Source organism: Schistocerca gregaria, chromosome 3 (genome assembly GCF_023897955.1).
Source record: "Schistocerca gregaria isolate iqSchGreg1 chromosome 3, iqSchGreg1.2, whole genome shotgun sequence".
NCBI classification, from domain to species: Eukaryota; Metazoa; Arthropoda; class Insecta; order Orthoptera; family Acrididae; genus Schistocerca; species Schistocerca gregaria.
Genome location: NC_064922.1, coordinates 713,250,146 through 713,274,229, shown reverse-complemented (window position 1 = coordinate 713,274,229; position 24,084 = coordinate 713,250,146). Strand labels below are relative to the sequence as shown.

The window sequence follows — 24,084 nt, the reverse complement described above, 5'->3', positions numbered from 1 at the left end:
TGCAGAAGCAGCATAGGGCCTGACAAGAATATTGTGGATATTGGGAGGGTGATGAACAGCTGTTCTAGGTGTGGTGGGCAAAATCTCAGACAAAATGGATTTCATTTCAGGGCATGATTTTAGGAAGTAATGGACATGTCGAAGTGGCTGATTAATACATTCCAGACCCAGAATGTACTGAGTGACCAGAGGTGTGCTCCAAAATAGTTTTTTGGAGGGATCAGCAGCACCAGGATTGGATGTGATTCCGTGGGAAATATTCTCTTGAACAAGGCTAGTGGGGTACTTACATCCAATGAAGGTTGAAGTGAGAATGGTGATGTATTGCTTTAAGGAGTGCGCAGCCAAACAAATATGTTTGCCTTGAATTACAAGGCTGTATGGGAGGGAACATTTGGAATGGAAAGGATGGCAACTGTCAAAATGTAAGTACTGTTATTTTTTAGTAGGTTTTATGTGGACAGAAGTGTGTAGCTGGAGGAGAATGAGATCAACATCAAGGAAAGTGGCATGGGATTCGGGATATGACTATGTGAAATTTAATTGGGAGAAGGTGTTCAGAGATTCCAGGAATTTCAACAGGTCAGCCTCACCATGAGCCACATGGTAAAGATGTCATCAATGTATCTAACCCAAACTGGGGGCTGAAGACTTATGGATCCCAGGAAAGCCCCCTCCAAGTGAACCATGAAAAGGTTGGCATAGGAAGGAGCCACCTTGATTCCCATGGCCATCCCCCTATGTTTGTATGTCTGCCCCTCAAATGTGAAGTAGTTGTTGGCAAGTACAAAGTTGATTAAGGTGTTTAGGAAGTGTGTCATAGGTTTGGAATCAAGTGGACACTGACTGAGGAAATGTTCAGCAGCAGACAAACAATCTTTTTAGGGGTTGTTGGTATAGAGGGGTGGCATCAGTGGCAACGAGCAAGGTGTGTGGTGGGAGGGGGAGACGGATGGGCACAGATTTCAGATGATCTAGGAACAGCCATGATGATTGGGTTTTTGGATCTTACGGAGAAGGTAAAAGGGCCTGAGGTTTTAAGGAAGGACTTCAGGTCAGTTTGAGTCACAGGGCTGGGACCTTGATGGCAGACACTGTATGTTGTGGTGTTAGACAGCTGGCGTAGACCTTCACTAACAAACTCCTTTCAGTCAAGTACCATGGTGGTAGGTCCTTTGTCTGCTGGGAGGATAATGATGGGGTAATCAGCTTTCAGCCTTTAGGGAATGTAGAGTCTGAAGTTCTGCAGAGGACAGGTTAGGGTCCTGTTGTAGGGACCTGAGGAAGGGCTATGAAGCAATGCTAGATGTGTGTTGTCAAATCTCGCCAATGCAGTCTCCAACAATCAGTCTTTCCTTCTCATCCCGTATGATAAGTCTCCCATGAACCACAGTTCTGGGTGACTTTCCCGTTATCTACCCCTTTTCCTAGACCTCACCACTACTTTTCCTTCACCTTTCTTTCTTCCCCTTCAACCCTTCTGCCTGAAGAAGGAACCCTTGGCTCCAAAAGCTTACCAATCACAACAGTCTTTCATGTGTGTGTTCTGCTGCCACTTGTTGAGTAGATTTTTTTATCTAAAATTAAATAATCCACCCTCCATGAACTGTGGACCTTGCCATTGGTGGGGAGGCTTGCATGCCTCAGTGATACAGATAGCCATACCATAGGTGCAACCTTAATGGAGGGGTATCTGTTGAGAGGCCAGACAAACGTGTGGTTCCTGAAGAGAGGCAGCAGCCTTTTCAGTAGTTGCAGGGGCAACAGTCTGGGTGATTGGCTGATCTGGCCTTGTAACATTAACCAAAACGGCGTTGCTGTGCTGGTACTGCAAAACGCTGAAAACAAGGGGAAAGTACAGCCACAATTTTTCCAAAGGGCATGCAGCTTTACTGTATGATTAAATGATGATGGCATCCTCTTGGGTAAAATATGGTGGAGGTAAAATAGTACCCCATTCAGACCTCTGGGCAGGGACTGCTTAGGAGGCCATTGTTATCAGGAGACACAAAACTGGTATTCTACGGATGAGAGTGTGGAATGTCAGATTCCTTATTTGGGCAGGTAGATTAGAAAATTTAAAAAGGAAAATGGATAGGTTAAAGTTAGATATAGCGGGAATTAGTGAATTTCGGTGGTAGGAGGAACAAGGCTTCTGGTCAGGTGAATACAGGGATATAAATACAAACTCAAATAGGGGTAATGCAGTAGTAGGTTTAATAATGGATAAAAAAAATTGGAGCGCGGGTAAGCTACTGTGAACAGCATAGTGAACGCAACATTCTAGCCAAGATAGACACAAAGCCCACGCATATTACAGTAGTACAAGTTTGTATGCCAACTAGCTCTGCAGATGGCGAAGGGAGTGAGTAAATGTGTGATGAGATTAAAGAATTCATTCAGATTGTGAAGGGAGACAAAAATTTAATAGTCATGGGGGACTGGCATTCGATTGTGGAAAAGGAAGAGAAGAAAAAGTTGTACGTGAAGGTGGAATGGGGGTAAAGAATGAAAGAGGAAGCCACGTGGTAGAATTTTGCATCATGCATAACTTAATCATAGTTAACACTTGGTTTAAGAATCATGAAAAAAGGTTGTATATGTGGAAGAGGACTTGAGACACTGGAAGATTTCAGATAGATTGTATAATTGTAACACAGAGATTTAGGAACCAGGTTTTAAATTGTAAGAAATTTCCAGTGGCAGAATTGGAGTCCGACCACAATTTATTGGTTATGAACTGTAGACTAAAACTGAAGAAACTGGAAAAAGGTAGGAATTTAAAGAGATGGAACCTGGATAAACTAAAGGAAACTGAAGTTGTAGAGAGTTTCAGAGAGATCATTAGGGAACAACTGACATGAATGGGAGAAATAAATTCTGTAGAAGAAGAATGGGTAGCTTTGAGAGATGAAATAGTGAAGGCAGTAGAGGATCAAGTAGGTAAAAAGATGAGGGCTAGTAGAAATCCTTGGTAACAGAAGAGATATTGCATTTAACTGATGAAAGGAGGAAATATAAAAATGCAGTAAATGAAGCAATCAAAAAGGAATACAAACGTCTCAAAAATAAGATCAACAGGAAGTGCAAAACAGCTAAGCAGGGATGGCTAGAGGACAAATGTAAGGATGTAGAGGCATATATTGCTGGGGGTAAGATAGATACTGACTTCGTAGGCTTTCCCGGCGTAGTAAGTCTTGAAAATCTCTTCGGGTTTGCTGCCGGATCCTAAAATCAACTTGACTCGATATTTCGGCGATCCAACTGGTCGCCATCTTCAGGAGAATGCTGCTTGCTGATGAGTCCCGCTGAGAACTAACGCCTGGCTGCAAAACGACGTCCTATATAGCCCACCGTGCAGTACACGGCGCGTGCGCCGACCGTCACAGTTGCTGCCCTCCAAGACAGGGAAGGGGCGCCGCCCCTGGTAGAACTTTGCGACAACGATATATCGCACTCATGGTCGCACTGAAGAACGTTCAATTTTGATGCGGGATAGTACCGGATTCCACGTCCTGCTAAGAGGAAACCCCTTGTCTCTATTGATTAAATTATCCGCCAACCTAATTTCAATTGCCTCTTTATAAACACTATTCCAAAAACTGGAAATGTTGGCAACTACCACCGTTTCGTCATATTTCATGCCGTGTCCCTCATTTAAACAGTGTTCTGCTACTGCCGATTTTTCCGGCTGTTGTAGCCTCGTATGGCGTCGGTGTTCCACACACCTGTCGTGAACTGTGCGAATCGAACGACCAATGTAAGTTTTCCCACACTGACACGGAATTTTGTATACACCGGGTTTCCAAAGCCCCAGATCATCTTTTACAGAGCCAAGTAGTGCCCTAATCTTAGAAGGCGGTCGGAACACACTTTTGATGTTAAAATTCCTTAAAATTCGTCCAATCTTAAACGATATACCTCCTGCATAGGGAAGAAAGGCCACCGATCCATGTTCCTCTTCATGCACCTCCAGAAATGGTCCAAACTCCATAGCCCGACGAATCTGCTTCTCGGAGTATCCATTATATTATTTATATTATATTATATTATATATTTATATTATATTATTTTAGGTTAGGGGGCCTCAGGGAACCACAGAAAGAATGTCCATCTAAAAGGGGGCAGAAAATCACAGTAAGGTAACTGTAGAAACAATCGGTATTGTTGTTGTAAATTGTTGTAGCTGTGTTGGGAAAGAACTAGAGCTTTAAGTACTGAAGCTCAAATACACTCCTGGAAATGGAAAAAAGAACACATTGACACCGGTGTGTCAGACCCACCATACATGTTCCGGACACTGCGAGAGGGCTGTACAAGCAATGATCACACGCACGGCACAGCGGACACACCAGGAACCGCGGTGTTGGCCGTTGAATGGCGCTAGCTGCGCAGCATTTGTGCACCGCCGCCGTCAGTGTCAGCCAGTTTGCCGTGGCATACGGAGCTCCATCGCAGTCTTTAACACTGGTAGCATGCCGCGACAGCGTGGACGTGAACCGTATGTGCAGTTGACGGACTTTGAGCGAGGGCGTATAGTGGGCATGCGGGAGGCCGGGTGGACGTACTGCCGAATTGCTCAACACGTGGGACGTGAGGTCTCCACAGTACATCGATGTTGTCGCCAGTGGTCGGCGGAAGGTGCACGTGCCCGTCGACCTGGGACCGGACCGCAGCGACGCACAGATGCATGCCAAGACCGTAGGATCCTACGCAGTGCCGTAGGGGACCGCACCGCCACTTCCCAGCAAATTAGGGACACTGTTGCTCCTGGGGTATCGGTGAGGACCATTCGCAACCGTCTCCATGAAGCTGGGCTACGGCCCAACATCGTGCATCGTGCATCGTGAAAGCGTAGAAAAGTTGTGGAATGATTTCATAGAGATAGTATCAACAGCAATTGAGAAATATATGCCACATAAAATTAATAAGTGGTGGTACTGACCCCCATGGTACACAAAATGTGTCAGATCACTGTTGCAAAAGCATCAAAAAATGCATGCCAAATTAAAAAGAGTGCAAAATCCCCAAGACTGGCAAAGTTTTGCAGAATTTCGAAATATAGTGTGTACTTCAATGTGAGATACTTTCAATAATTTCCACAATGAAACTCTGTCTCGAAATTGGGCAGAAAACCCAAAGCAATTCTGGTCATATAAAGCACACCAGTGGCAAGATGCAATCAATACCTTCACTGCGCGATAACATTGGTGAAGTCACTGATGACAGTGCCACTAAAGTACAGTTATTAAACACAGTTTTCCAAAACTCCTTCACCAAAGAAGAAGAAGTAAACATTCCTGAAATCCAATCAAGAACAACTGCTAAGATGAGATACATAGAAGTAGATATCATCGGTGTCACAAAGCAGCTTAAATCACTTAATAAAGGCCAGGCTTCCCACCTATATTGTATACCAGTCAGATTCCTCTCGGAGTATGCTGATACAATAGCTCCATATTTAGCAATTATATAAAACTGCTTGCTCACAGAAAGATCCGTACCTAAAGACTGGAAAATTCCTCAAGTCACACCAATATCTACAAAGAGAAGTAGGAGTAATCCGTTGAATTACAGGCCCATATCACTAACATTCATTTACAGTAGGGTTTTGTAATGTATACTGTATTTGAACATTATGAAGTACCTCGAAGAAAATGATTTATTGACACATAGTCAGCATGGATTCAGAAAATATCATTTATGCAAAACACAACTACCTCTTTATACTCATGAAGTAATGAGTGCTATGGACAGTGGATATCAAATTGATTCAATATTTTTAGATTTCCGGAAAGGTTTCGACACTGTTCCTCATAAGTGTCTTCTAACCAAACTGCTTGCCTGTGGAATATTGCCTCAGTTGTACGACTGGATTCGTGATTTCCTGTCAGGAAGGTCACAGTTCATAGTGATAGACAGAAAGCCTTGAGTTAACAGAAGTAATATCAGGCGTTCTCCAAGGAAGTGTTATAGGCCCTGTATTGTTCCTGATCTATATTAACGACATAGGAGAAGATTGCGGTACTGTCTTGGATTGTTTGCAGATGATGCTGTCATTTACTGTCTTGTAAAGTCATCAGATGACCAAAACGAAATGCAAAATGATTTAGATAAGATATCTGTATTGTGCAAAAAGTGGCAATTGCCCCTGAATAAAGAAAAGTGTGAAGTTATTCACATGAGTACTAAAAGAAATCCACTAAATTTCGTTTACGCGATTAGTCACACAAATCTTAAGGCTGCAAATTCAACTAAATACTTGTGGGCTACAATTACAAATACCCTAAATTGGAATGATCACGTAGATAATGTTGTGGATAGAACAAACCAAAGACTGTGATTCATTGGCAGAACACTTAGAAGGTGCAACAGATCTACTAAAGATACTGCTTACAGTACGCTTGTGTGCCCTATTCTGGAGAATTGCTGTGCAGTGTGGGATCCGCATCAGATGGGACTGATGGATGACATCGAAAAAGTACAAAGAATGCATCTCGTTTCGTATTGTTACGAAGTTACGTCAGCACCAATGATGTGTGTCGCTATGGATTGGAGGAAATCCTCTCTGGCTTCCAGCGGCTATTTGATTTGGTGAAGACTGCCAGTCTCACTAGTGGGATGAAGCAGAGCTCACCTTCTGCAGCATCACCGACAGGACTGACTGCGGACCTTTGGTACAGAGCCAAGGGTCTGAATCAGAGGCTGAGACGGTTCTGCGACCATGTGGGCTGCAGATTCCTTGACTTGCGCCATAGGGTGGTGGGGTTTCGGGTTCCACTGGATAGTTCAGGAGTCCACTACACACAGTAGGCGGCTACACGGGTAGCAGGGTTTGTGTGGTGTGGACTGGGTGGTTTTTTAGGTTAGATAGCCTCGGGCAAGTACAGAAAGGACAACTGCCTCAAAGGGTGTGGGGCAAAGTCAGGACATGCGGGGACCAAGCAGCAATCGGTATTGTCATTGTGAACTGTCGAAGCTGCGTTGGTAAAGTACTGGGACTTCAAGCGCTGATAAAAAGCACTGAAGCTGAAATCGTAATAGATATGGAAAGCTGGCTGAAGCCAGAGATAAATTCTGCGAAATTTTTACAAAGGCACAGACGGTGTTTAGAAAGGATAGATTGCATGGAACCGGTGGTGGTGTGTTTGTCGCTGTTGGTAGTAGTTTATCCTGTAGTGAAGTAGAAGTGGATAGTTGCTGTGAATTATTATGGGTGGAGGTTACACTCAATAACCGAGCTAGGTTAATAATTGGCTCCTCTTAATGACCTCCCGACTTAGCAGCATTAGTGACAGAACAACTGAGAGCAAATCTGGAATACATTTCACATAAATTTTCTCAGCATGTTATAGTCTTAGGTGGAGATTTCAATTTACCAGATATACACTGGGACACTCAGATGTTTAGGATGGGTGGTAGGGACAGAGCATCGAGTGACATTATACTGAGTGCACTATCCGAAAATTACCTCGAGCAATTAAACAGAGAACCGACTCATGGTGATAACATCTTGGACCTACTGATAACATCAGACCCGAACTTTCTGACTCTGTGAGCACAGAACAGGGAATCAGTGATCATAAGCTGTTGCAGCATCCCTGAATATGGAAGTAAATAGGAATATAAAAAAAGGGAGGAAGGTTTATCTGTTTAGCAAAAGTAATAGAAGGTAAATTTCAGACTACCTAACAGATCAAAATGAAAATTTCTGCTCCGACACTGACAATGCCGAATGTTTGTGGAAAAAGTTCAAGGTAATTGTAAAATGTGTTTTAGACAGGTACGTGCCGAGTAAAACTGTTCGGGATGGGAACAACCCACCGTGGTTCAACAACAAAGTTAGGAAGCCACTGTGAAAGCAAAGAGAGCTTCACTGCAAGAGAGCTTCACTGCAGCCAAAACCTCTCAGACAAACAGGAGCTAAATGATGCCAAAGTTAGCGTAAGTAGGGCTACGCGTGAAGCGTTCAGTGAATTTGAAAGTAAAATTCTATGTACCGACGTGACAGAAAATCCTAGGAAGTTCTGGTCTTATGTTAAATCAGTAAGTGGCTCGAAACAGCATATCCAGACCCACTGGCATGATGATGGCCTTGAAACAGAGGATGACACGCATAAAACTGAAATACTGAGCACCTTTTTCCAAAGCTGTTTCACAAAGGAAGACCGCACCGCAGTTCCTTCTCTAAATCCTCGCACAAATGAAAACATGGCTGACATCGAAATAAGTGCCCAAGGAATAGAAAAGCAACTAAAATCACTCAACAGAGGAAAGTCCACTGGACCTGATGGGATACCAATTTGATTCTACACAGAGAATGCGAAAGAACTTGCCCTCCTCCTAACAGCCGTGTACCGCAAGTCTCTAGAGGAACGGAAGGTTCCAAATGATTGGATAAGAGCACAGGTAGTCCCAATCTTCAAGAAGGGTCGTTGAGCAGATCCACTAAACTATAGACCTATATCTCTGACGTCAATCTAGAACATGTTTTTTGCTTGCGTATCATGTTATTTCTGGAAAACCAGAATCTACTCTATAAGAATCAACTTGTATTCCGGAAACAGCAATCGTGTGAGACCCAACTCGCTTTATTTGTCCATGAGACCCAGAAAATATTAGATACAGGCTCCCAGGCAGATGCCATTTACCTTGACTTCCGGAAGGTGTTTGATACAGTTCCACATTGTCGCCTGATAAACAAAGTAAGAGCCTACGGAATAGCAGAACAGCAGTGTGGCTGGACTGAAGAGTTTTTAGCAAACAGAACACAGCATGTTGTTCTCAATGGAGAGACGCCTACAGACGTTAAAGTAATCTCTGGCGTGCCGCAGGGGAAAGTTATGGGACCATTGCTTTTCACAATATATATAAATGACCTAGTAGATAGTGTCAGAAGTTCCGTGCGGCTTTTCGCGGATGTTGCTGTAGTATACAGAGAAGTTGCAGCATTACAAAATTCCAGCGAAATGCAGGAAGATCTGCAGCGCCATAGGCACTTGGTGCAGGGAGTGGTAACTGACCCTTAACATAGACAAATGTAATGTATTGGGAATACATAGAAAGAAGGATCCTTTATTGCATGATTATATGATAGTGGAACAAACACTGGTAGCAGTTACTTCTGTAAAATATCTGGGAGTATGCATGCAGAACGATTTGAAGTGGAATGAGCATATAAAATTAATTGTTGGTAAGGCAAGTGCTAGGTCGAGATTCATTGGGAGAGTCCTTAGAAAATGTAGTCCATCAACAAAGGAGGTGGCTTACAAAACACTTGTTTGACCTATACCTGAGTATTACTCATCAGTGTGGGATCCGTACCAGGTTGGGTTGACAGAGGAGATAGAGAAGATCCAAAGAAGAGCAGCGCATTTTGTCTCAGGGTTATTTAGTAAGCATGATAGTGTTACGGAGATGTTTAACAAAGTCAAGTGGCAGACTCTGCAAGAGAGGCACTCTGCATCGCGGTGTAGCTTGCTGTCCAGGTTTCGAGAGGGTGCTTTTCTGGATGAGGTATCAAATATATTGCTTCCCCCTACTTATACCTCCCAAGAAGATCGCGAGTGTAAAATTGGAGAGATTTGAGCGTGCACAGAGGCTTTCCGGCAGTCGTTCTTCCCGCGAACCATACGCGACTGGAACAAGAAAGGGAGATAATGACAGTCGCACGTAAAGTGCCCTTCGCCACACACCATTGGGTACCTTGCGGAGTATAAATGTAGATGTAGATGTAGAAGTAGGGCAGATAGTGCCACAGACATGGTACGTGAATTGGAGTGGCAATCATTAAAACTAAGGCATTTTTCGTTGTGACAGGATCTTCTCGTGAAATTTCAATCACCAGTTTTCTCCTCTGGTTGCGAAACCATTCTGATGGTACCCGCCTATATAGGGAGAAATGATCATCATGATAAAATAAGAGAAATCAGGGCTCGCACAGAAAAATTTAAGTGCTCATTTTTCCTCTTGCTCTTTGAGAGTGGATCAGTAGAGAGAGAGCTTGAAGGTGGTTCATTGAACCCTCTGCCAGGCGCTTTATTGTGAATAGCAGAGTAATCACATAGATGTAGATGTAGGAGAATCCGTTGTTAAAAGTGTATGGATAGCTGACACCATAGATAAATCAGAAAAATTGCTAAAATATGACTATATAAATAAGAAAATCTCCTCACCAAGCAGTGGCAGGAGAAAATATGTATAAAGGTTAAAGAAATATGCAAGCTTTTGGAGCCTGTGGGCTGCTCCTTCTTTCAGAAGGATTGAGGGTGAAGGAAGAGGGATGAAGGAGAATGACTGGCAAGGTTTAGGAAATGGGAGGGATTGCTCTGTCTCATCCTGTATTGTTGCACACAGAAGTGGGAAATGTAAGAAAGACTATGATATTATTTACAATACAAAATAAATATGAATTATTATTTACTTATTAAACTCAAAAAAACATTTTCTATTGTTTAGGATGTAATGCAAACCATTGTATTCTCCTTATTTAAACTTACTTTCTGAATGACATTTCTTGTTATGCCACTTGTCTTTTTGTGTCTGTCATTTGCCAGACAGAATGATAAATGTTTACTCTCAGATTTACTTACATCTGTATTGGGAACGGGAACAAATTACAGCACAACATGAGTTTTATTATATGTGTATTCTCTCATCAACAGGATGGTGCAACAGCATTACATGAAGCAGCATTACATGGTCGTACAACATGTGTACGTCGACTGATTGCGTGCCCTGACATTTCACTTGATATTCCAGACTGTAATGGCCGAACACCACTTCATGTGGCTTTGGCCAGTGTTCGTGAGGACTGTGCATTACTGCTCTTGCATGCTGGAGCTGATGTGGATATGTGTGATATGGTGAGACATCTGCCACTAAAGTAATATTTTTTTGGTTATTGCATGTAATTCTGAGTAGATGTTACATAAATTATAAAGAAATGGTAAGCCATTTAGTGAAAATATCATTACTGTAACACTTATTACCAAAGATAGATGAAGAGTATGTGGACTATTTAAAATTGCAGTGAATAAACAGTATAATTGGTTTAAGCTGACTTTAATGAAAGTACTTCTTTTATGTAACAAATCTCTTTATAACATAATTTCAGTACTGTTCTTTATTACTATTCCTAAATGAATCAAATATATTTTAAATCGAATGATGCTGCGGCTGTTTTTATGTACAATGTTATCAAACTTAGAGAGTCCTTTTCGCACAAAATGGCATGGATTTTCCAACATCCTTACCTATAAAAAAATCAATAATAAATCATCATCAGATACATCAGACCATTAAAGGAATTGAGTTTCTAATAATCATATACTCTTCCTTGTTGATTCTTCAATGGAACATGTTTGGTTACTTACTCTTTTGTGCTTCAGCCCATGTAGGGCCTTAGCCTCTCTGACAGTCGCAACAGTAGTCTTAATGATCTTCTGTTCGCCATGTCTTTCTCAGATCATTCTGCACATCATCCAGCCATTGTTTCCATGGTCTTCCTGTGCACCTTCCTTCTGCCACCTGTATTTCTTCTGTAGACCTTCTTGACAGATTTCTCCTCTAACATTCAATCTACATGGTCGAACCATCTTAATCAGTTGCTCTTGATTTCTGAAAGTAGGTCATTATAACCATATAGTTTTTCTAATTCCTTGTTTTTGCATATTGTCCATTGCCCTGCCTCATACATTGCTTCAAAAATCATTCTTACTATTTTCCTTTCCAATTTGTCAGGAACTCCTCTTCTGCCACAGTCATCCATATTTTGAGCCATTCATTACCATAAGCCTTATAAGTGTTTGATATATAGTCACCCCTGATTTTCTGCTCAGGCTATGTGACTGAATAATCTTAATTGGGGCCCAGTAAGCTCAATTCATATGGCAATTCTTGCTTTCATTTCTTCACTCATACTGTTGTCATCACTTATCAGCACTCCATTCAACTTGCATTTGTCTCTAACAGCAGTGTTACTTCTGGGAGTGCAAAAATATTGAGCATTAATGTTGTTTAGTTGGAGTCCCAAGCCGTCTGTCCCCTTTTTCAGATTGCAAAATCCTTCTTCCGCCTCTTTAAGTCTTCAGTGCATCTTAGAAACATCATTGGTGTATGCTAGGTTTTCGATCAGTTCATGTCAGTGTGTGTCATTTGTACCAATCTGATTAGTTTACATGGAAATTCCATGTCCATTAGGGTCTGATACAGACCTTTCCTTTTGATGCTGTCATGAGCCTGTGTAAAATCTACAAAGAGCTGATACACATACACATTATATCCATAGCACTTTTTGATTATTAGCTTCACAGTGAAGAAACGGTCAGTTGTTGATTACCCTGTAGAAAACTACCATCTTTTCAGCAAGTCAAACGATCTCATAGCAGTGACTTCGGCAAAGACTTTGTACACAACAACGAGTAAAGCAATGCCGCGGTAATTTTCACACAGTGCTTTGTCTCTCTTCTTATAAAACAGGCAAATGATGGCGAAGTTCTGCTAGTTCAGCTCACAGCTCATTAAAAACAGTTAAAATTGTTTCCATGGCATGACGGCATTCCAGTTAGAACTGAGATCTGGTGACGGTAGGAGACTACACAAGAATCCTAATGTTTGTGGAATGGTCTTCAATTTGTGCTGACACATCTTTATAACATTAGAGTGTTACAATTCTTATTGGAGCTGCAAATCACCTGTGGTTTTTTTGTATGCAGGCAAACAGCAAAGAGGTGCACATAGTCAGACTGTAGCTTGCTGTATCATTCACCATCGAGAGCTGATGTCAGATGTATCATGCACAATCCCTCTCATCTCATACAGAAGTCCTCTGTATAAGAGCATGTATCTCTGTTGCCTAAGGAATGTTCTGTTGTCAAGCTGGATTCATTGTCTCATGTGACCGTTGTTTCTCCTGCCAATGGTGTGCATCAACTTCTACTGGAACTCATCATCCAGATGACCTTTTTCAGTGTTCAAGCAGCTAATGGCAATGTTCCTGCATCCATACTTGTTTCTGCGACATGCAGTGAGCATTGTGAGAAGAGTACATGTGGTGCAGTGGCTCCAGTACTCATTAGTGACAATGTTATTCTGAATGGTGTGGCTGCTCATATGTTATTGCCGTTGAGCAATGAATTTGGGGGAGGGCAGGGGTTGAACTGTATTGTGGCCTGTTTAACTACTGTTAGTGTGTAATAGTTGATGATAATCTCTGTCACTAGCAGTTGACTTTGTTGACAGCGGCTTCCCCAGAATAGAAATGTTTACATTACACGTGTAATGCCAATGGCATCTGGAACATCCAGTGGCTGCCCAACCATAGGGATAGAGTTCTCCATGTGTCTGGCATTCATAATGTGATCGTAATCAAATGTACTGATATTGTGGGTCTTTCCCATCCTGCAGTCAACTGTCCCAGTGCTGACCAGTGCAAGATATGACACCCCAGTCATGTAACGTACCAAACTACTCTGTTGCCATCTTCACAATAGCACAAACTGTCCAACACAGCAGCTGTCTCGCATACAATTCATCATAACTGTATACTTTATCTGACAGTGATCATATTCTAGTTCCTGTACTTTTAATACTACATTGAAACAATGTTCCTGTTTAGTAGTTGCTGCTGAAGGACTCATACTGAACAGCAGTTGTGTGCAACATAAAATGTAATAGAAGGGAAAATTTTTAGAGAACGTATTCTTTGCAGTAGAGATAACTTGATTAGTCCTACTATATTTAAAATGTGTTTATTTTCATGCCAATATGATAACCTAACAAAGAAAATTCCAGGTAGGAATATAAACCATGTACGAAAAGAGAGATTGCTACTTGTGGTAAAGAAGACATGTTAATTTACAGAGAGGCATAATTAAAAGACACTTACCCAATGCTTTGGGTCACAGCCTTCATCAGCAAAAGAGAAACACACACCATTCATACACACATGCTAGCACATCTCACACATGTATTTGAGTGAGGTGGTGCGGTGGTTAGCACATTGGACTCGCATTCAGAAGGATGACGGTTCAAACCTGCGTCTGGCCATCCTGATTTAGGTTTTCCACAATTTCCCTAAATTGCTTCACGCAAATGCCGGGATGGTTCCTTTGAAAGGGCACAACTGATTTCCATCCCCATCCTTCTCTAATCCGAGCTTGCTTCCCATCTCTAATGACCTCGTTGCCGACAGAACATTAAACACTAATCTCCTCCTCCACACACATGACTGCCAACTCCAGCAGCTCTGGCCACAGTGCCAGAAGGCCCGAGCTGCCACAGTTAGCAGTCATTTATGTATGGGGTGTGTTAGCTTGTGTGTTTGAGTGGTGTGTGTTTCTCTTTTATTGATGAAGGCTGTGGCTGAAAGCTTTATGCAGATGTCTTTTAATTTTGCCTGCCTGCAACTTAATGTGTATTCTTTATAGTAAGTAGCAATCTATCTTTTTGAACATTGTCGGAACGATAATATTTGTGGCTGAAGAGTTACGAGGGTCACTCCACAAGAAATGCACACTATTTTTGTAAAAATAGAGTTTTCATTCTGCATGTGTGAAAGTTTTACAGTGTATAGATACATCCTACTCGCTTGTTTTCAAACTTAGTTCAATCTGTTCCCGTGAGTGTTGCCATCACAGCGTGTCTTCAAAATGGCTGCTACACTTGATGTTCATCAGAAGCAACATGCTGTCATAGAATTCCTGTGCTGTGAAAACGAGACAGTGGGAAACATCCACAAGAGGTTGAAAAAGATGTGTGGAGATGCTGCTGTCGATATCAGTACAGTTAGGCAGTGGGCAAGCAGGTTATGTGATGAAAGCGGGCATGGAAATATTGAGGATTGTCATTACAGCGAAAGGCCTTGTACTGCACACACTCTAGACAATGCGCAGAGAGTTAACGAGTTGGTGACTGCTGATGACCCATCACAGTGAACGAATTGTCATGCTACGTTGGGATAGGGGAACGAAGTGTTTGCAGAATACTGAAAGTGTTGGCGTTAAAAAAGGTTTGTGCCAGGTGGGTTCCCAGGATGTTGACAGTGGCTCACAAAGAATCAAGAAAAACGGTACGCAGCGAACTTTTGGAACAGTACGAGAATGGTGGAGATGGAATTTCATGGAAGAATTGTGACAGGTGATGAAACATGGCTCCATCATTTTTCACCAGAGATGAAGATGCAATCAATGGAGTGGCATCATGCAAATTCACCAAAGAAAAAAAAAATTCAGATTGCACCTTCTGCTGGAAAAGTTATGGCTACGGTGTTTTTCGATTCCGAAGGACTCTTGCTTGTGGACATCATGCCAAGTGGAACCACCATAAATACTGATGCATATGTGACGACACTGAAGAAACTTCAAGCTAGACTGAGTCGTGTTTGACCACATCGGCAAATGCAGGATGTTTTGCTGTTGCACGACAATGCATGGGCACATGTCAGTCAAAAAACCATGGAAACGATCACAAAACTCGCATGGACAACACTGAAACACCTGCCTTACAGTCCTGACCTGGCTCCATGTGACTATCATCTCTTTGGGAAACTGAAAGACTCTCTTCATGGAACAAGGTTTGAAGATGATGACGCCCTTGTGCATGCTGCCAAACAGTGGCTCCAACAGGTTCGTCCAGAATTTTACCATGTGAGTATACAGGCGCTGGTTCCAAGATGACGTAAGGCAGTTGAGAGGGATGGAAATTATGTGAAGAAATGAAAATATTGTTGCTAAAGGATGTATCTACACACTGGAAAACCTTTAAACATGTAGAATAAAAGATGGATTTTAAAAAATAGTGTGCATTTCTTTTGGAGTGACCCTCGTACTTTCTGTAACATTGTAAATATTTGTAAACTGGGTCAGTAAAAGAAGTTGAATGTTCACTAATTTTAAAGGATGCTGTATGAGGAATGTACAGCATGTTATGAGATGATTTTACTACGGTGAATCCTAATATCAGCATCTGTCCTGTGCATTTGTTGAGCCATAACTGTTTGAATGTAAAGTAACTGAACTGTTGTCTGTTTCTCTCTGAGATGGAAGAGATCTGCTTCAAAACAAAATCTTTTTGTTTTACATCAACAGATTTCATTATCATTACATTGGTAGTGATCTATGGCCTTGGAAGCATGTGACTTGTGTTTCGCTATTGAAATGTATTTTACAGAGATCAGTGATGTGGATTGTGACTGGGAACGCTATAGTGAACTACTGGAATAGTTTAATGACATAATGAATAATATTTGATACATCTACATAAGAACACAATATATATCCATGGTAACTGTGTACAGATTCTATTAATGTAGTTCCACATGTACTATGGAATAGCACCTCTGTGTAACACACATATTATTCACTATATGTGACAAATTCCCTTAGTATGTGCTCGAAGGTCACTGAATGATGATTGTTTTCACATATGATGAAATCTGTGATTGCAAAAATAGTGATAAATGACAAAAACAGGTGATTTATTGTATGAATTCTTGGTTGTCTGGTTTACTGATTAGGACACAATATAAATTCACGGAATCTCAAATACGAATGAACTGACCAGAATCATGGTACATTTAGCTATGAAACAGTGAAAATCAGAATCAGGGTCAATGTAGACACATACTTGTATTGATGGTTTTATTTATTAAGAGAAATATTATCATCTCCAAGAATATTGCAAATTACCATAGAGAAATCTTGCGTAAACATGTACTGTTGTTCAGTAATTTCTGATCTTTGCTATAGGGATTGTAGAAATAGATAATTACTCTTCCAATTACATTTGAAACACTGTGTTTATAGGAGGGTGATGCACCTATTCATCTCGCTTCACGGACTGGCCTGCTGACTGCTGCTCAAACTCTGTGTGCTTTTGGTTGTATGGTTGATATTGCAGATGCAGATGGCCTGTATCCTATTCATTTAGCTGCACGCTATGGCCATGGAGAAGTTGTTAGGTAAGGGCATATTTTAGTATGAGAATTATTAAGAATTTAAAATTCATTGTAATAATGAATGTTATGATAATGTAGTGGTGGTAGTGCTGGTGCAGGTGCTGTTGTGGCTGGTGCTGCTGCTGCTGTTGTTGATGTTGTTGTTGATGATGATGATGGTGATTGGGATTGGAATCATTTATAATTACAGAAATGGTTATGGGCCAAGGATTTTAGCAGATTATTTTTTTGCTGATTGTGGAGTTTTAAGAGTAATTTGTTCTTTGTTTGAAGTTTATCTATGTCTTGATCCATACTCAGCAGGCCACCTGAAGGTGTGTGGCAGAGGTAGTTTTGCTATGACACTCATTTCCTCCTTTTGCTGTTCCATTCACAAATGGGAAGACAGGAGAAAAAATGTTGATTTATATCCGTATGAGCTTTAATTTCTGTGTTTTTCTAATCATGGTCATTTTGTGAGGCATTTGTGGGAGGAAGTACTATGTTGCCCAACTCTTCTTGACGTGTATAGCAATAATGGAAATTCCTGATAGAGCAATATGTATAATAAGGGAAAGGCAGCCACTCATCTATAGTGGATTGATGTCTGGAACACAGAAACATACAATAGAAAATAGAACTCACACTAGCCCTTTTTTAGCAAATGTGCCCACGTTTACATGCACAACCACACAGATATTCAGATGTATACTCCTGTGGCCGTAGTAAGACTTGTTCATGTTAAAAGTCTATGTTTCACTGGTGCAAATAAAAACTTTACTGATTGTAAAGTTGTTTTTTGACATATCAAAAGGTTGGTCATTTGTATTCTCCTGTTTATTTATTTTCTTGTTTTCCCTTCATTGTCCTCCATTGCTGTAAACACAAAAACTAATCACCTGATTCTCTCACATCATTTGTTTGGTTTGTTCTAGCTTTTATGTTTTGATGTGTTCTTTAGACATTAGTTAGTTTTGTTATAATTCATTTTCAGCCTACTTACAACTTGCTCCATTAACGTCTTTCATACATTATTGAAGTTTGTCTCCATTAGACCAAGAAGTACACTGTCAGGAAGAAAATGAATGTAGTTATAACATATTTCTTCTTTGTTTCCCCAGATTAAAAATCTGATATCTTTTTCTAGGACTGTTGAGAATGTTTTTCTGAAACTAGAATCTCTCTGCCTGACTCCTTTTTAAATTCATAGTTTATCACTGACCTGATAAAAACTAATGGAAATTGTAGCAGTGAGATATATCTTTTTCATTAGATGTCACATAAGATAAATCTGTGCCATGTTTCTCAAGGGCTGAAACTGCAGATACTGTCAAAACTTTTTTAAAAATATTTCTCATGATCTATGAGTCCCAAATAGTGTACTTATTCATATTCATTGTTTGATTCTATATTTTCATTCATTACTTGCAGATGTTCTGTTGTGCTGTATGCTCCTTTAGAACCACATTTTATGTTTGTTTGTTTTTTTGCCTGCTTAAAACCAGTCTACCCTTCCTTTTCTTAAAATCAGTCTTTCCTTCTCGTCCGTCCGGTAAGTCTTCCCTGACCAGAGGTTCTGGGTGACTTTTCTAAACTGTATCCCTTTCCCTAAATGTCTCCATTCCTTTTCCTTCACCCCACTTCCTTCCCCTTCAATTCTTCCGTCAGAAGAAGGAGCCACTGGCTCCAAAAGCTTGTAAATGTTAAATCCTTTTGCATGTGTGTTCTCCTACTGCCGCTTGGTGACTAGATTTTTTTTTTATCTGTCCACTTACAGTATATTATCAATAATTGATTATTTTTTTTGTTACACATTTTTTGTTTTTTTGTTTGTTTGCTTAAATAAATTTTCCTCTACAGCAGGTACCAAGCTTAGTTAATAACTTGTACATTATGGAAAGAAGAATTACTGGACTCTAGTTTTTCATTTATTGTTTATTTATTTGATTGATTGATTTGTTTATTCATACAGGGATCATCTCACAATGATATAAGATTTGCCATCATAATGAAATGAAGATAAATAGCACACAGAGAATGTATTAGTATGGTTTTATGAGGATAGGATAAGTTGTCGGCTGTGGTCTTGATGAAGAAACCATCCTAGCATTTGCCTGAAAAATTATGAAAACCTGAATCAGGATTGCCAGACAGAGCAAACATAATTGTCAATATAAGTGTTTTAACAACTGCAGTGACTCAGTTGGTTGGTCCCTGTTACACAATTTGCTCAAGATAACTTAAAATATGAGACATAGTTTTGTACTTCATTGCTGCAAACCCTAAAGACAACCTTTGGCTACTGCTGGCACTTCATCATGCTGCTACCGTATTTACTCGAATCTAAGCCGCACTCAAACAAAGTTGGACCATTGTAATATGAGACACAGTTTACGTCGAATGAATGACGATACAGTGACAGTAGTTTGGTTCGAGTCGTAAGCTTAGCAGTTAAGCTTTACCAGGTAGCCATTGCTATGCGTCAGACGCTCCGTCCGCATTTATACGAGTACCCTTCCTTTTTCAGGTGCTCAATCTGGTTTGAATCGAATGCTTGTTTTGCATTGATCTGATAAGTGCTGTTTTCTTTGTTATAGGTGTTCACGTCACTCTAAGCTGAAAATGCGTTACTGTACTGTTTCATGCATTGTTTGTCGCATTCTGATAGTGCGTGTTTACGGCCTGTCGCCGCTCGCGGCATGGCTTGCTTTTGTGCGCGCTACCACTGCTTTAGGAATTGTCTCATTAGCGAAACAATGGCAAGAGACTGCTGTTTGTTGTTACTTACACTGCTGCATTCTTTGATAATGATCAACAAGAACTAAATAATAGACTGTGTATCATAGAACGTGTTCTGAACGAGAGATAGGCGAAAACTTTTCTCCGTTTGAAAATCTTAGCGGCCGCTTCTTTAGTACATCAAATTCTGCACAGAAAATAATCATCTTAGATTTAAAAATCTAGTCAGTTTCCGTGCTTCATTTCTGACTGTATCACTATTAGGCATAAGAATAATACGAATACAAACATGACACGATACGTATATTCTTTCGCATTTGTTGTTGTCTCACTCTAGTTTCGTAGTTTATTAGGCAGACAGGATTTAAATGAGATAGCAGAAAACGCGAAAGAACACATGGCAAAATGTTTATATTCATATTATTCTTATGGTGAAGAGAATACTGCATGTGATTCACATTTCGTCAGGTTCCTATTAGCAACCATCTCTTCTCACAGGTAGGAAAAAATTCAGAACGTTGAATTGGCCATATTGACAAACATCCTAAACAGTCTTGCTAGTCTGATTATCGTAGTGCATTGAAATTCTGCTACATTCGAAGATGAACAATACGGAATTTGTATTTACTCCGTTGGATAATGTATGAAAATGCATTTGTCGAAACTCGGGGTGGTGAAAAAAGCTCGTCTTCCATCTTTCTTCTTCTTCTTCTTCTTTTACTGACGCAGAGGTTTTGGCGCCAGTATTTATCTTTGTGCCTACAAAGCATGCCTGTATAGCGCTACATATATTCGACAGCAGAAGTTAGTTGTAGTGGCACCTACCAACATTTTTCAGAACTTCCACTTACTTTGCACTCGATTCTAAGCCCCAGGCGGATTTTTGGATTACAAAAACTGGAAAAAAGGGCGGCTTAGATTCAAGTAAATACGGTATACCCTTTGCACTAATTCCAGTCTATTGGGAAATTTACTGAACGACCATAAACTATTATGTATTGCTGAGGCATACATGCTGTCTATACACACTTTCAGAAATGACTAGACCGGAACTTCATCTATGACTGCTGATCTCTCTATTTTTTAGTATCTGTGTAGTCTTCCTGGCTTCAAGCTCTGTTGTGAAAAACATCATCATTGTGCTCGCTGTTTAAGCCATAGAGGGTGGGGCATGTGGTTTAGGAAGAGGTTGTTGAAACTTCGTCACAATATCGGATAAACAATCATTTACAAAACAACAATTCCTGAGGATGCTCTCTTATTCTACCAACATGTATGATTTATATGTTGTTATACTTGTGTCTGCCTTTTCCAGTTTTATGTTTCATGACAAGCTTTATATTACTTTATCATTGAACTATTTTTTTGCAGCAAGCAGTATCCTCTTGTATTTTTTTTCCATTTTTTTACCTTTGATAGTAATCTAGGAGCTGTGGAATAGTAATGCTTTTATAAAGATTGAGAAATTTAAGTGTCTGAGAGTACTTTATAACACCGACAGTTGTCCCTCTAGTTTCCTTAGTTGCTGTTGTTGAGGTGTCTACCTTGTAAAATGCCTCTCAGAAATTAATTTGAACTTTGTGCAGACTTTAGGGAACTTAGCATGTGCTTTGTTTTCCATATAAACTGCATTCAAGGTTTGATTTGCCAATTCTGTAGAAAGAGTATTTATTTTCTTTTATGAGAAGTTCTGTGGTTTTACCAAGACTATCTTTAGCTTTCTTATCTGACAGTAAGGATCGTGAAGGCCAAAAACCCTTACACATACTTTACAATTCTTTATGTCGATATATGTAAGTACATAGTTTAAGATTGATGCTGAACTTATTGATACCCTAGTTGCAGCAGTGTTTGCCATTATTGTCACGCCAACAATGATCAAAATGTGTAGGAATTTATTACTAATTTCTCATTAAACCTGTGTTAATATTCGTGCCTTCACATATTATTATGTCAGATTTTGGGGCTGAGACTTTTTCAAGGACTCCAGTCAATTTGTTGAAGAAAGTGTCCACATTACTGCCTGGAAAACAGTACACTTACAGAATGAGTAACTTGTTGCGGATGCCTAGCATTGTTAGTTGATTTTGTGCTCTCCAGTGTTGTACATTCTACCTTTCATGTACCTTTGAAATAAATGTCTAAACTGGTTCAGATATTTTCAAGGAATGAGTTCCTGTTATCATGATTTACCTCTGGGAGGGGGCACTGTAATCCAACCCATGACATCAGTTACCTGACTGCATGTGGCCCCACACGTAACCTGCTATACTCTCACTAATTAATGCCACCAACCTTGCTTTCCCAGTCCTGTTGATGTGCATACGGTTCCTAGTGTAGTCCCATCTCTAGATAGTCCTTACTGGCACAATGCAGTGAGTGCCCAGTCAACAGTCATCAGTACCATCTCCAGCAACACATTTATTCACCATAAAGCACTGCCAAGTCATCATGCTAGGGCAGACCAACTATGTTCACGTTTTTGCTACTGTTTAGTTGGCTCACCACCTATGAAGTATGTTCTGTCTCTATCCAAGCTGTTTCCAGCCCCACCCATTGTCACTATCAAATCATCTTTCATGAAATCCTTTCACAAAGACCCTAAACCCACCATCATCTGATAAAACACAGCTGAAAATGCTGGTGATCTGATACTCGTCTCATAACACCTCCGGTAACTGAGGGTTGCTACCTAGCAGGAATATGCTCTTTTTCCTAATCTTAATGTTATTTCTAACCTTCTTACTCATAGGCAGAGTCTAATGCATATTTCATTCTGTTACACCATACTGAATCTCCTCTCCTTTCATCTCTGACGACTGGAACCTGTTACTGGTAGACGCAACAGATTATCATAGTAACTGCCATCTGCTAGACTTCTGCCAACTGCAACTGCCAGTGACCTGTAAATTGCTGCAACAATTATTTTCTTCTTTAAACTATATAACTGAAAGGCTACTGCCTCAAAATCCTTTTCTATGATTAATGGTTTAGCCTCATATCTTAACTTAAATTTAAGCTTGGGATTTAGATAAATTCATACACCACCACGTTTGGCATTTTGCTTACAGTACTGACTGGCAAATTTATATTGGCTTAAGTTTACGCTGTTTAGTTCACTGTCCCTGCACCAATGTTCCATAACACATAACAATCAATATGGTCACTATTTGCTGCCACCTCAAGTTCAAGGTACTTGTTTTTAAGACACTGAATGTTCAGACTCATAATTCTTAGCTGATTTGAATAATCTGACTGACCTGTGACTTTACACTCTGTTGATGCATTTTCTCTTACACTGTTAAAAGATTTCATACCTTGTTGTAGATTCCTCTGCTTGCAAGCATTTACCTGTTTCCCTGTTATGTGCTGATGTTCACTATTTTGCCCCAGCAAAAATCCTGGCTTCTCAAGGGTGGCTGCCTTCTTCTGGTGTGATGACTGCTCCTATTACCACTGCTGCTGCTGTGTGCTGTTGCAGTGAATGCCAGTGATTCTGGTTGCTTGGTTATTGATGTTGGAACTACTGCTTCTGATGTTGCTGTGACTGCTAATGATTCTGGTTGCTTGGTTTTTGATGCTGTAACAATTGCTTCTATTGTTAGTTCTGCTGCTGCTAATTTTGGTTCAGTAGTAGGTTCCTCTGTTGCTACTGTTTTTTGGATGGTCCATTTGCGTGCTGCTCCTGTTTGTGCTGGTGTTTCTGCTATTGGAGATTTATACCATCCCAGTTCAGTGGCTGTCACTTTGTAATTGCATTTAATTGCTTCCCTTATTAAGTTTCCTAACCTGGCCTTCCCATTACTGTTAAGGTGAAGCCCATGTTTCGTAAAACATTCTCTATCAAGTGTGCTTGAGTCAATTAATTTCACATTGCTGAATAGCCTACAACTACTTTTAAGTTTCACATTAGTTCTGTGAATTTTCTTATTCACACATGACCATTCAGGTAAATCGTGCCTGTGTGTAAAGTTCACCAGTAAAATGTTTGTATTTGACAGTACTAGCTAAAGACTCAAGAGCTGTTTATACATTTTCATAGCATTGTTTTTGTAAATGTCTTTAGCTCCAGTGCGGATTACAATACTATCCTGCTTGTCATAGTTATATATTACGATGTTTTTGGTCACTCCTTTGAAACCAGCACCTGGTTTAACCATGCCTGTGACTGTCATTGATTTATTATTTACTTGCAGTTCTTGAGAAATTCCTTTGGCGTGACTGTCTCCAAAGACGTAGACTTTTGATTCTTTCTTCTTTGTCACACACGTCGGATATTTGTTTTTATCGCAAAATGTGACAGATTTTACAGAGTTTGTTTTTCTTTTAGTGGACAAGGGATTACCTTTTAGCGACACTTTAATCCACTTGGATGTTGTTTCACTGTCTTGCATCACTTCACTAGCGTT

General features: G+C 40.4%; 1 protein-coding gene across 1 annotated transcript in view; it reads left to right on the top strand.

Annotated features, from left to right (window-relative positions):
* LOC126354380 (death-associated protein kinase dapk-1-like) overlaps nucleotides 1-24,084 on the top strand; it is a 313,801-nt gene that overhangs the window by 132,833 nt on the left and 156,884 nt on the right. Inside the window, exons 11-12 of the mRNA XM_050003980.1 lie at nucleotides 10,665-10,865; nucleotides 16,806-16,960. Of these exons, the coding sequence (XP_049859937.1) occupies nucleotides 10,665-10,865; nucleotides 16,806-16,960 (356 nt within the window). The remainder of the gene's footprint in view (nucleotides 1-10,664; nucleotides 10,866-16,805; nucleotides 16,961-24,084) is intronic.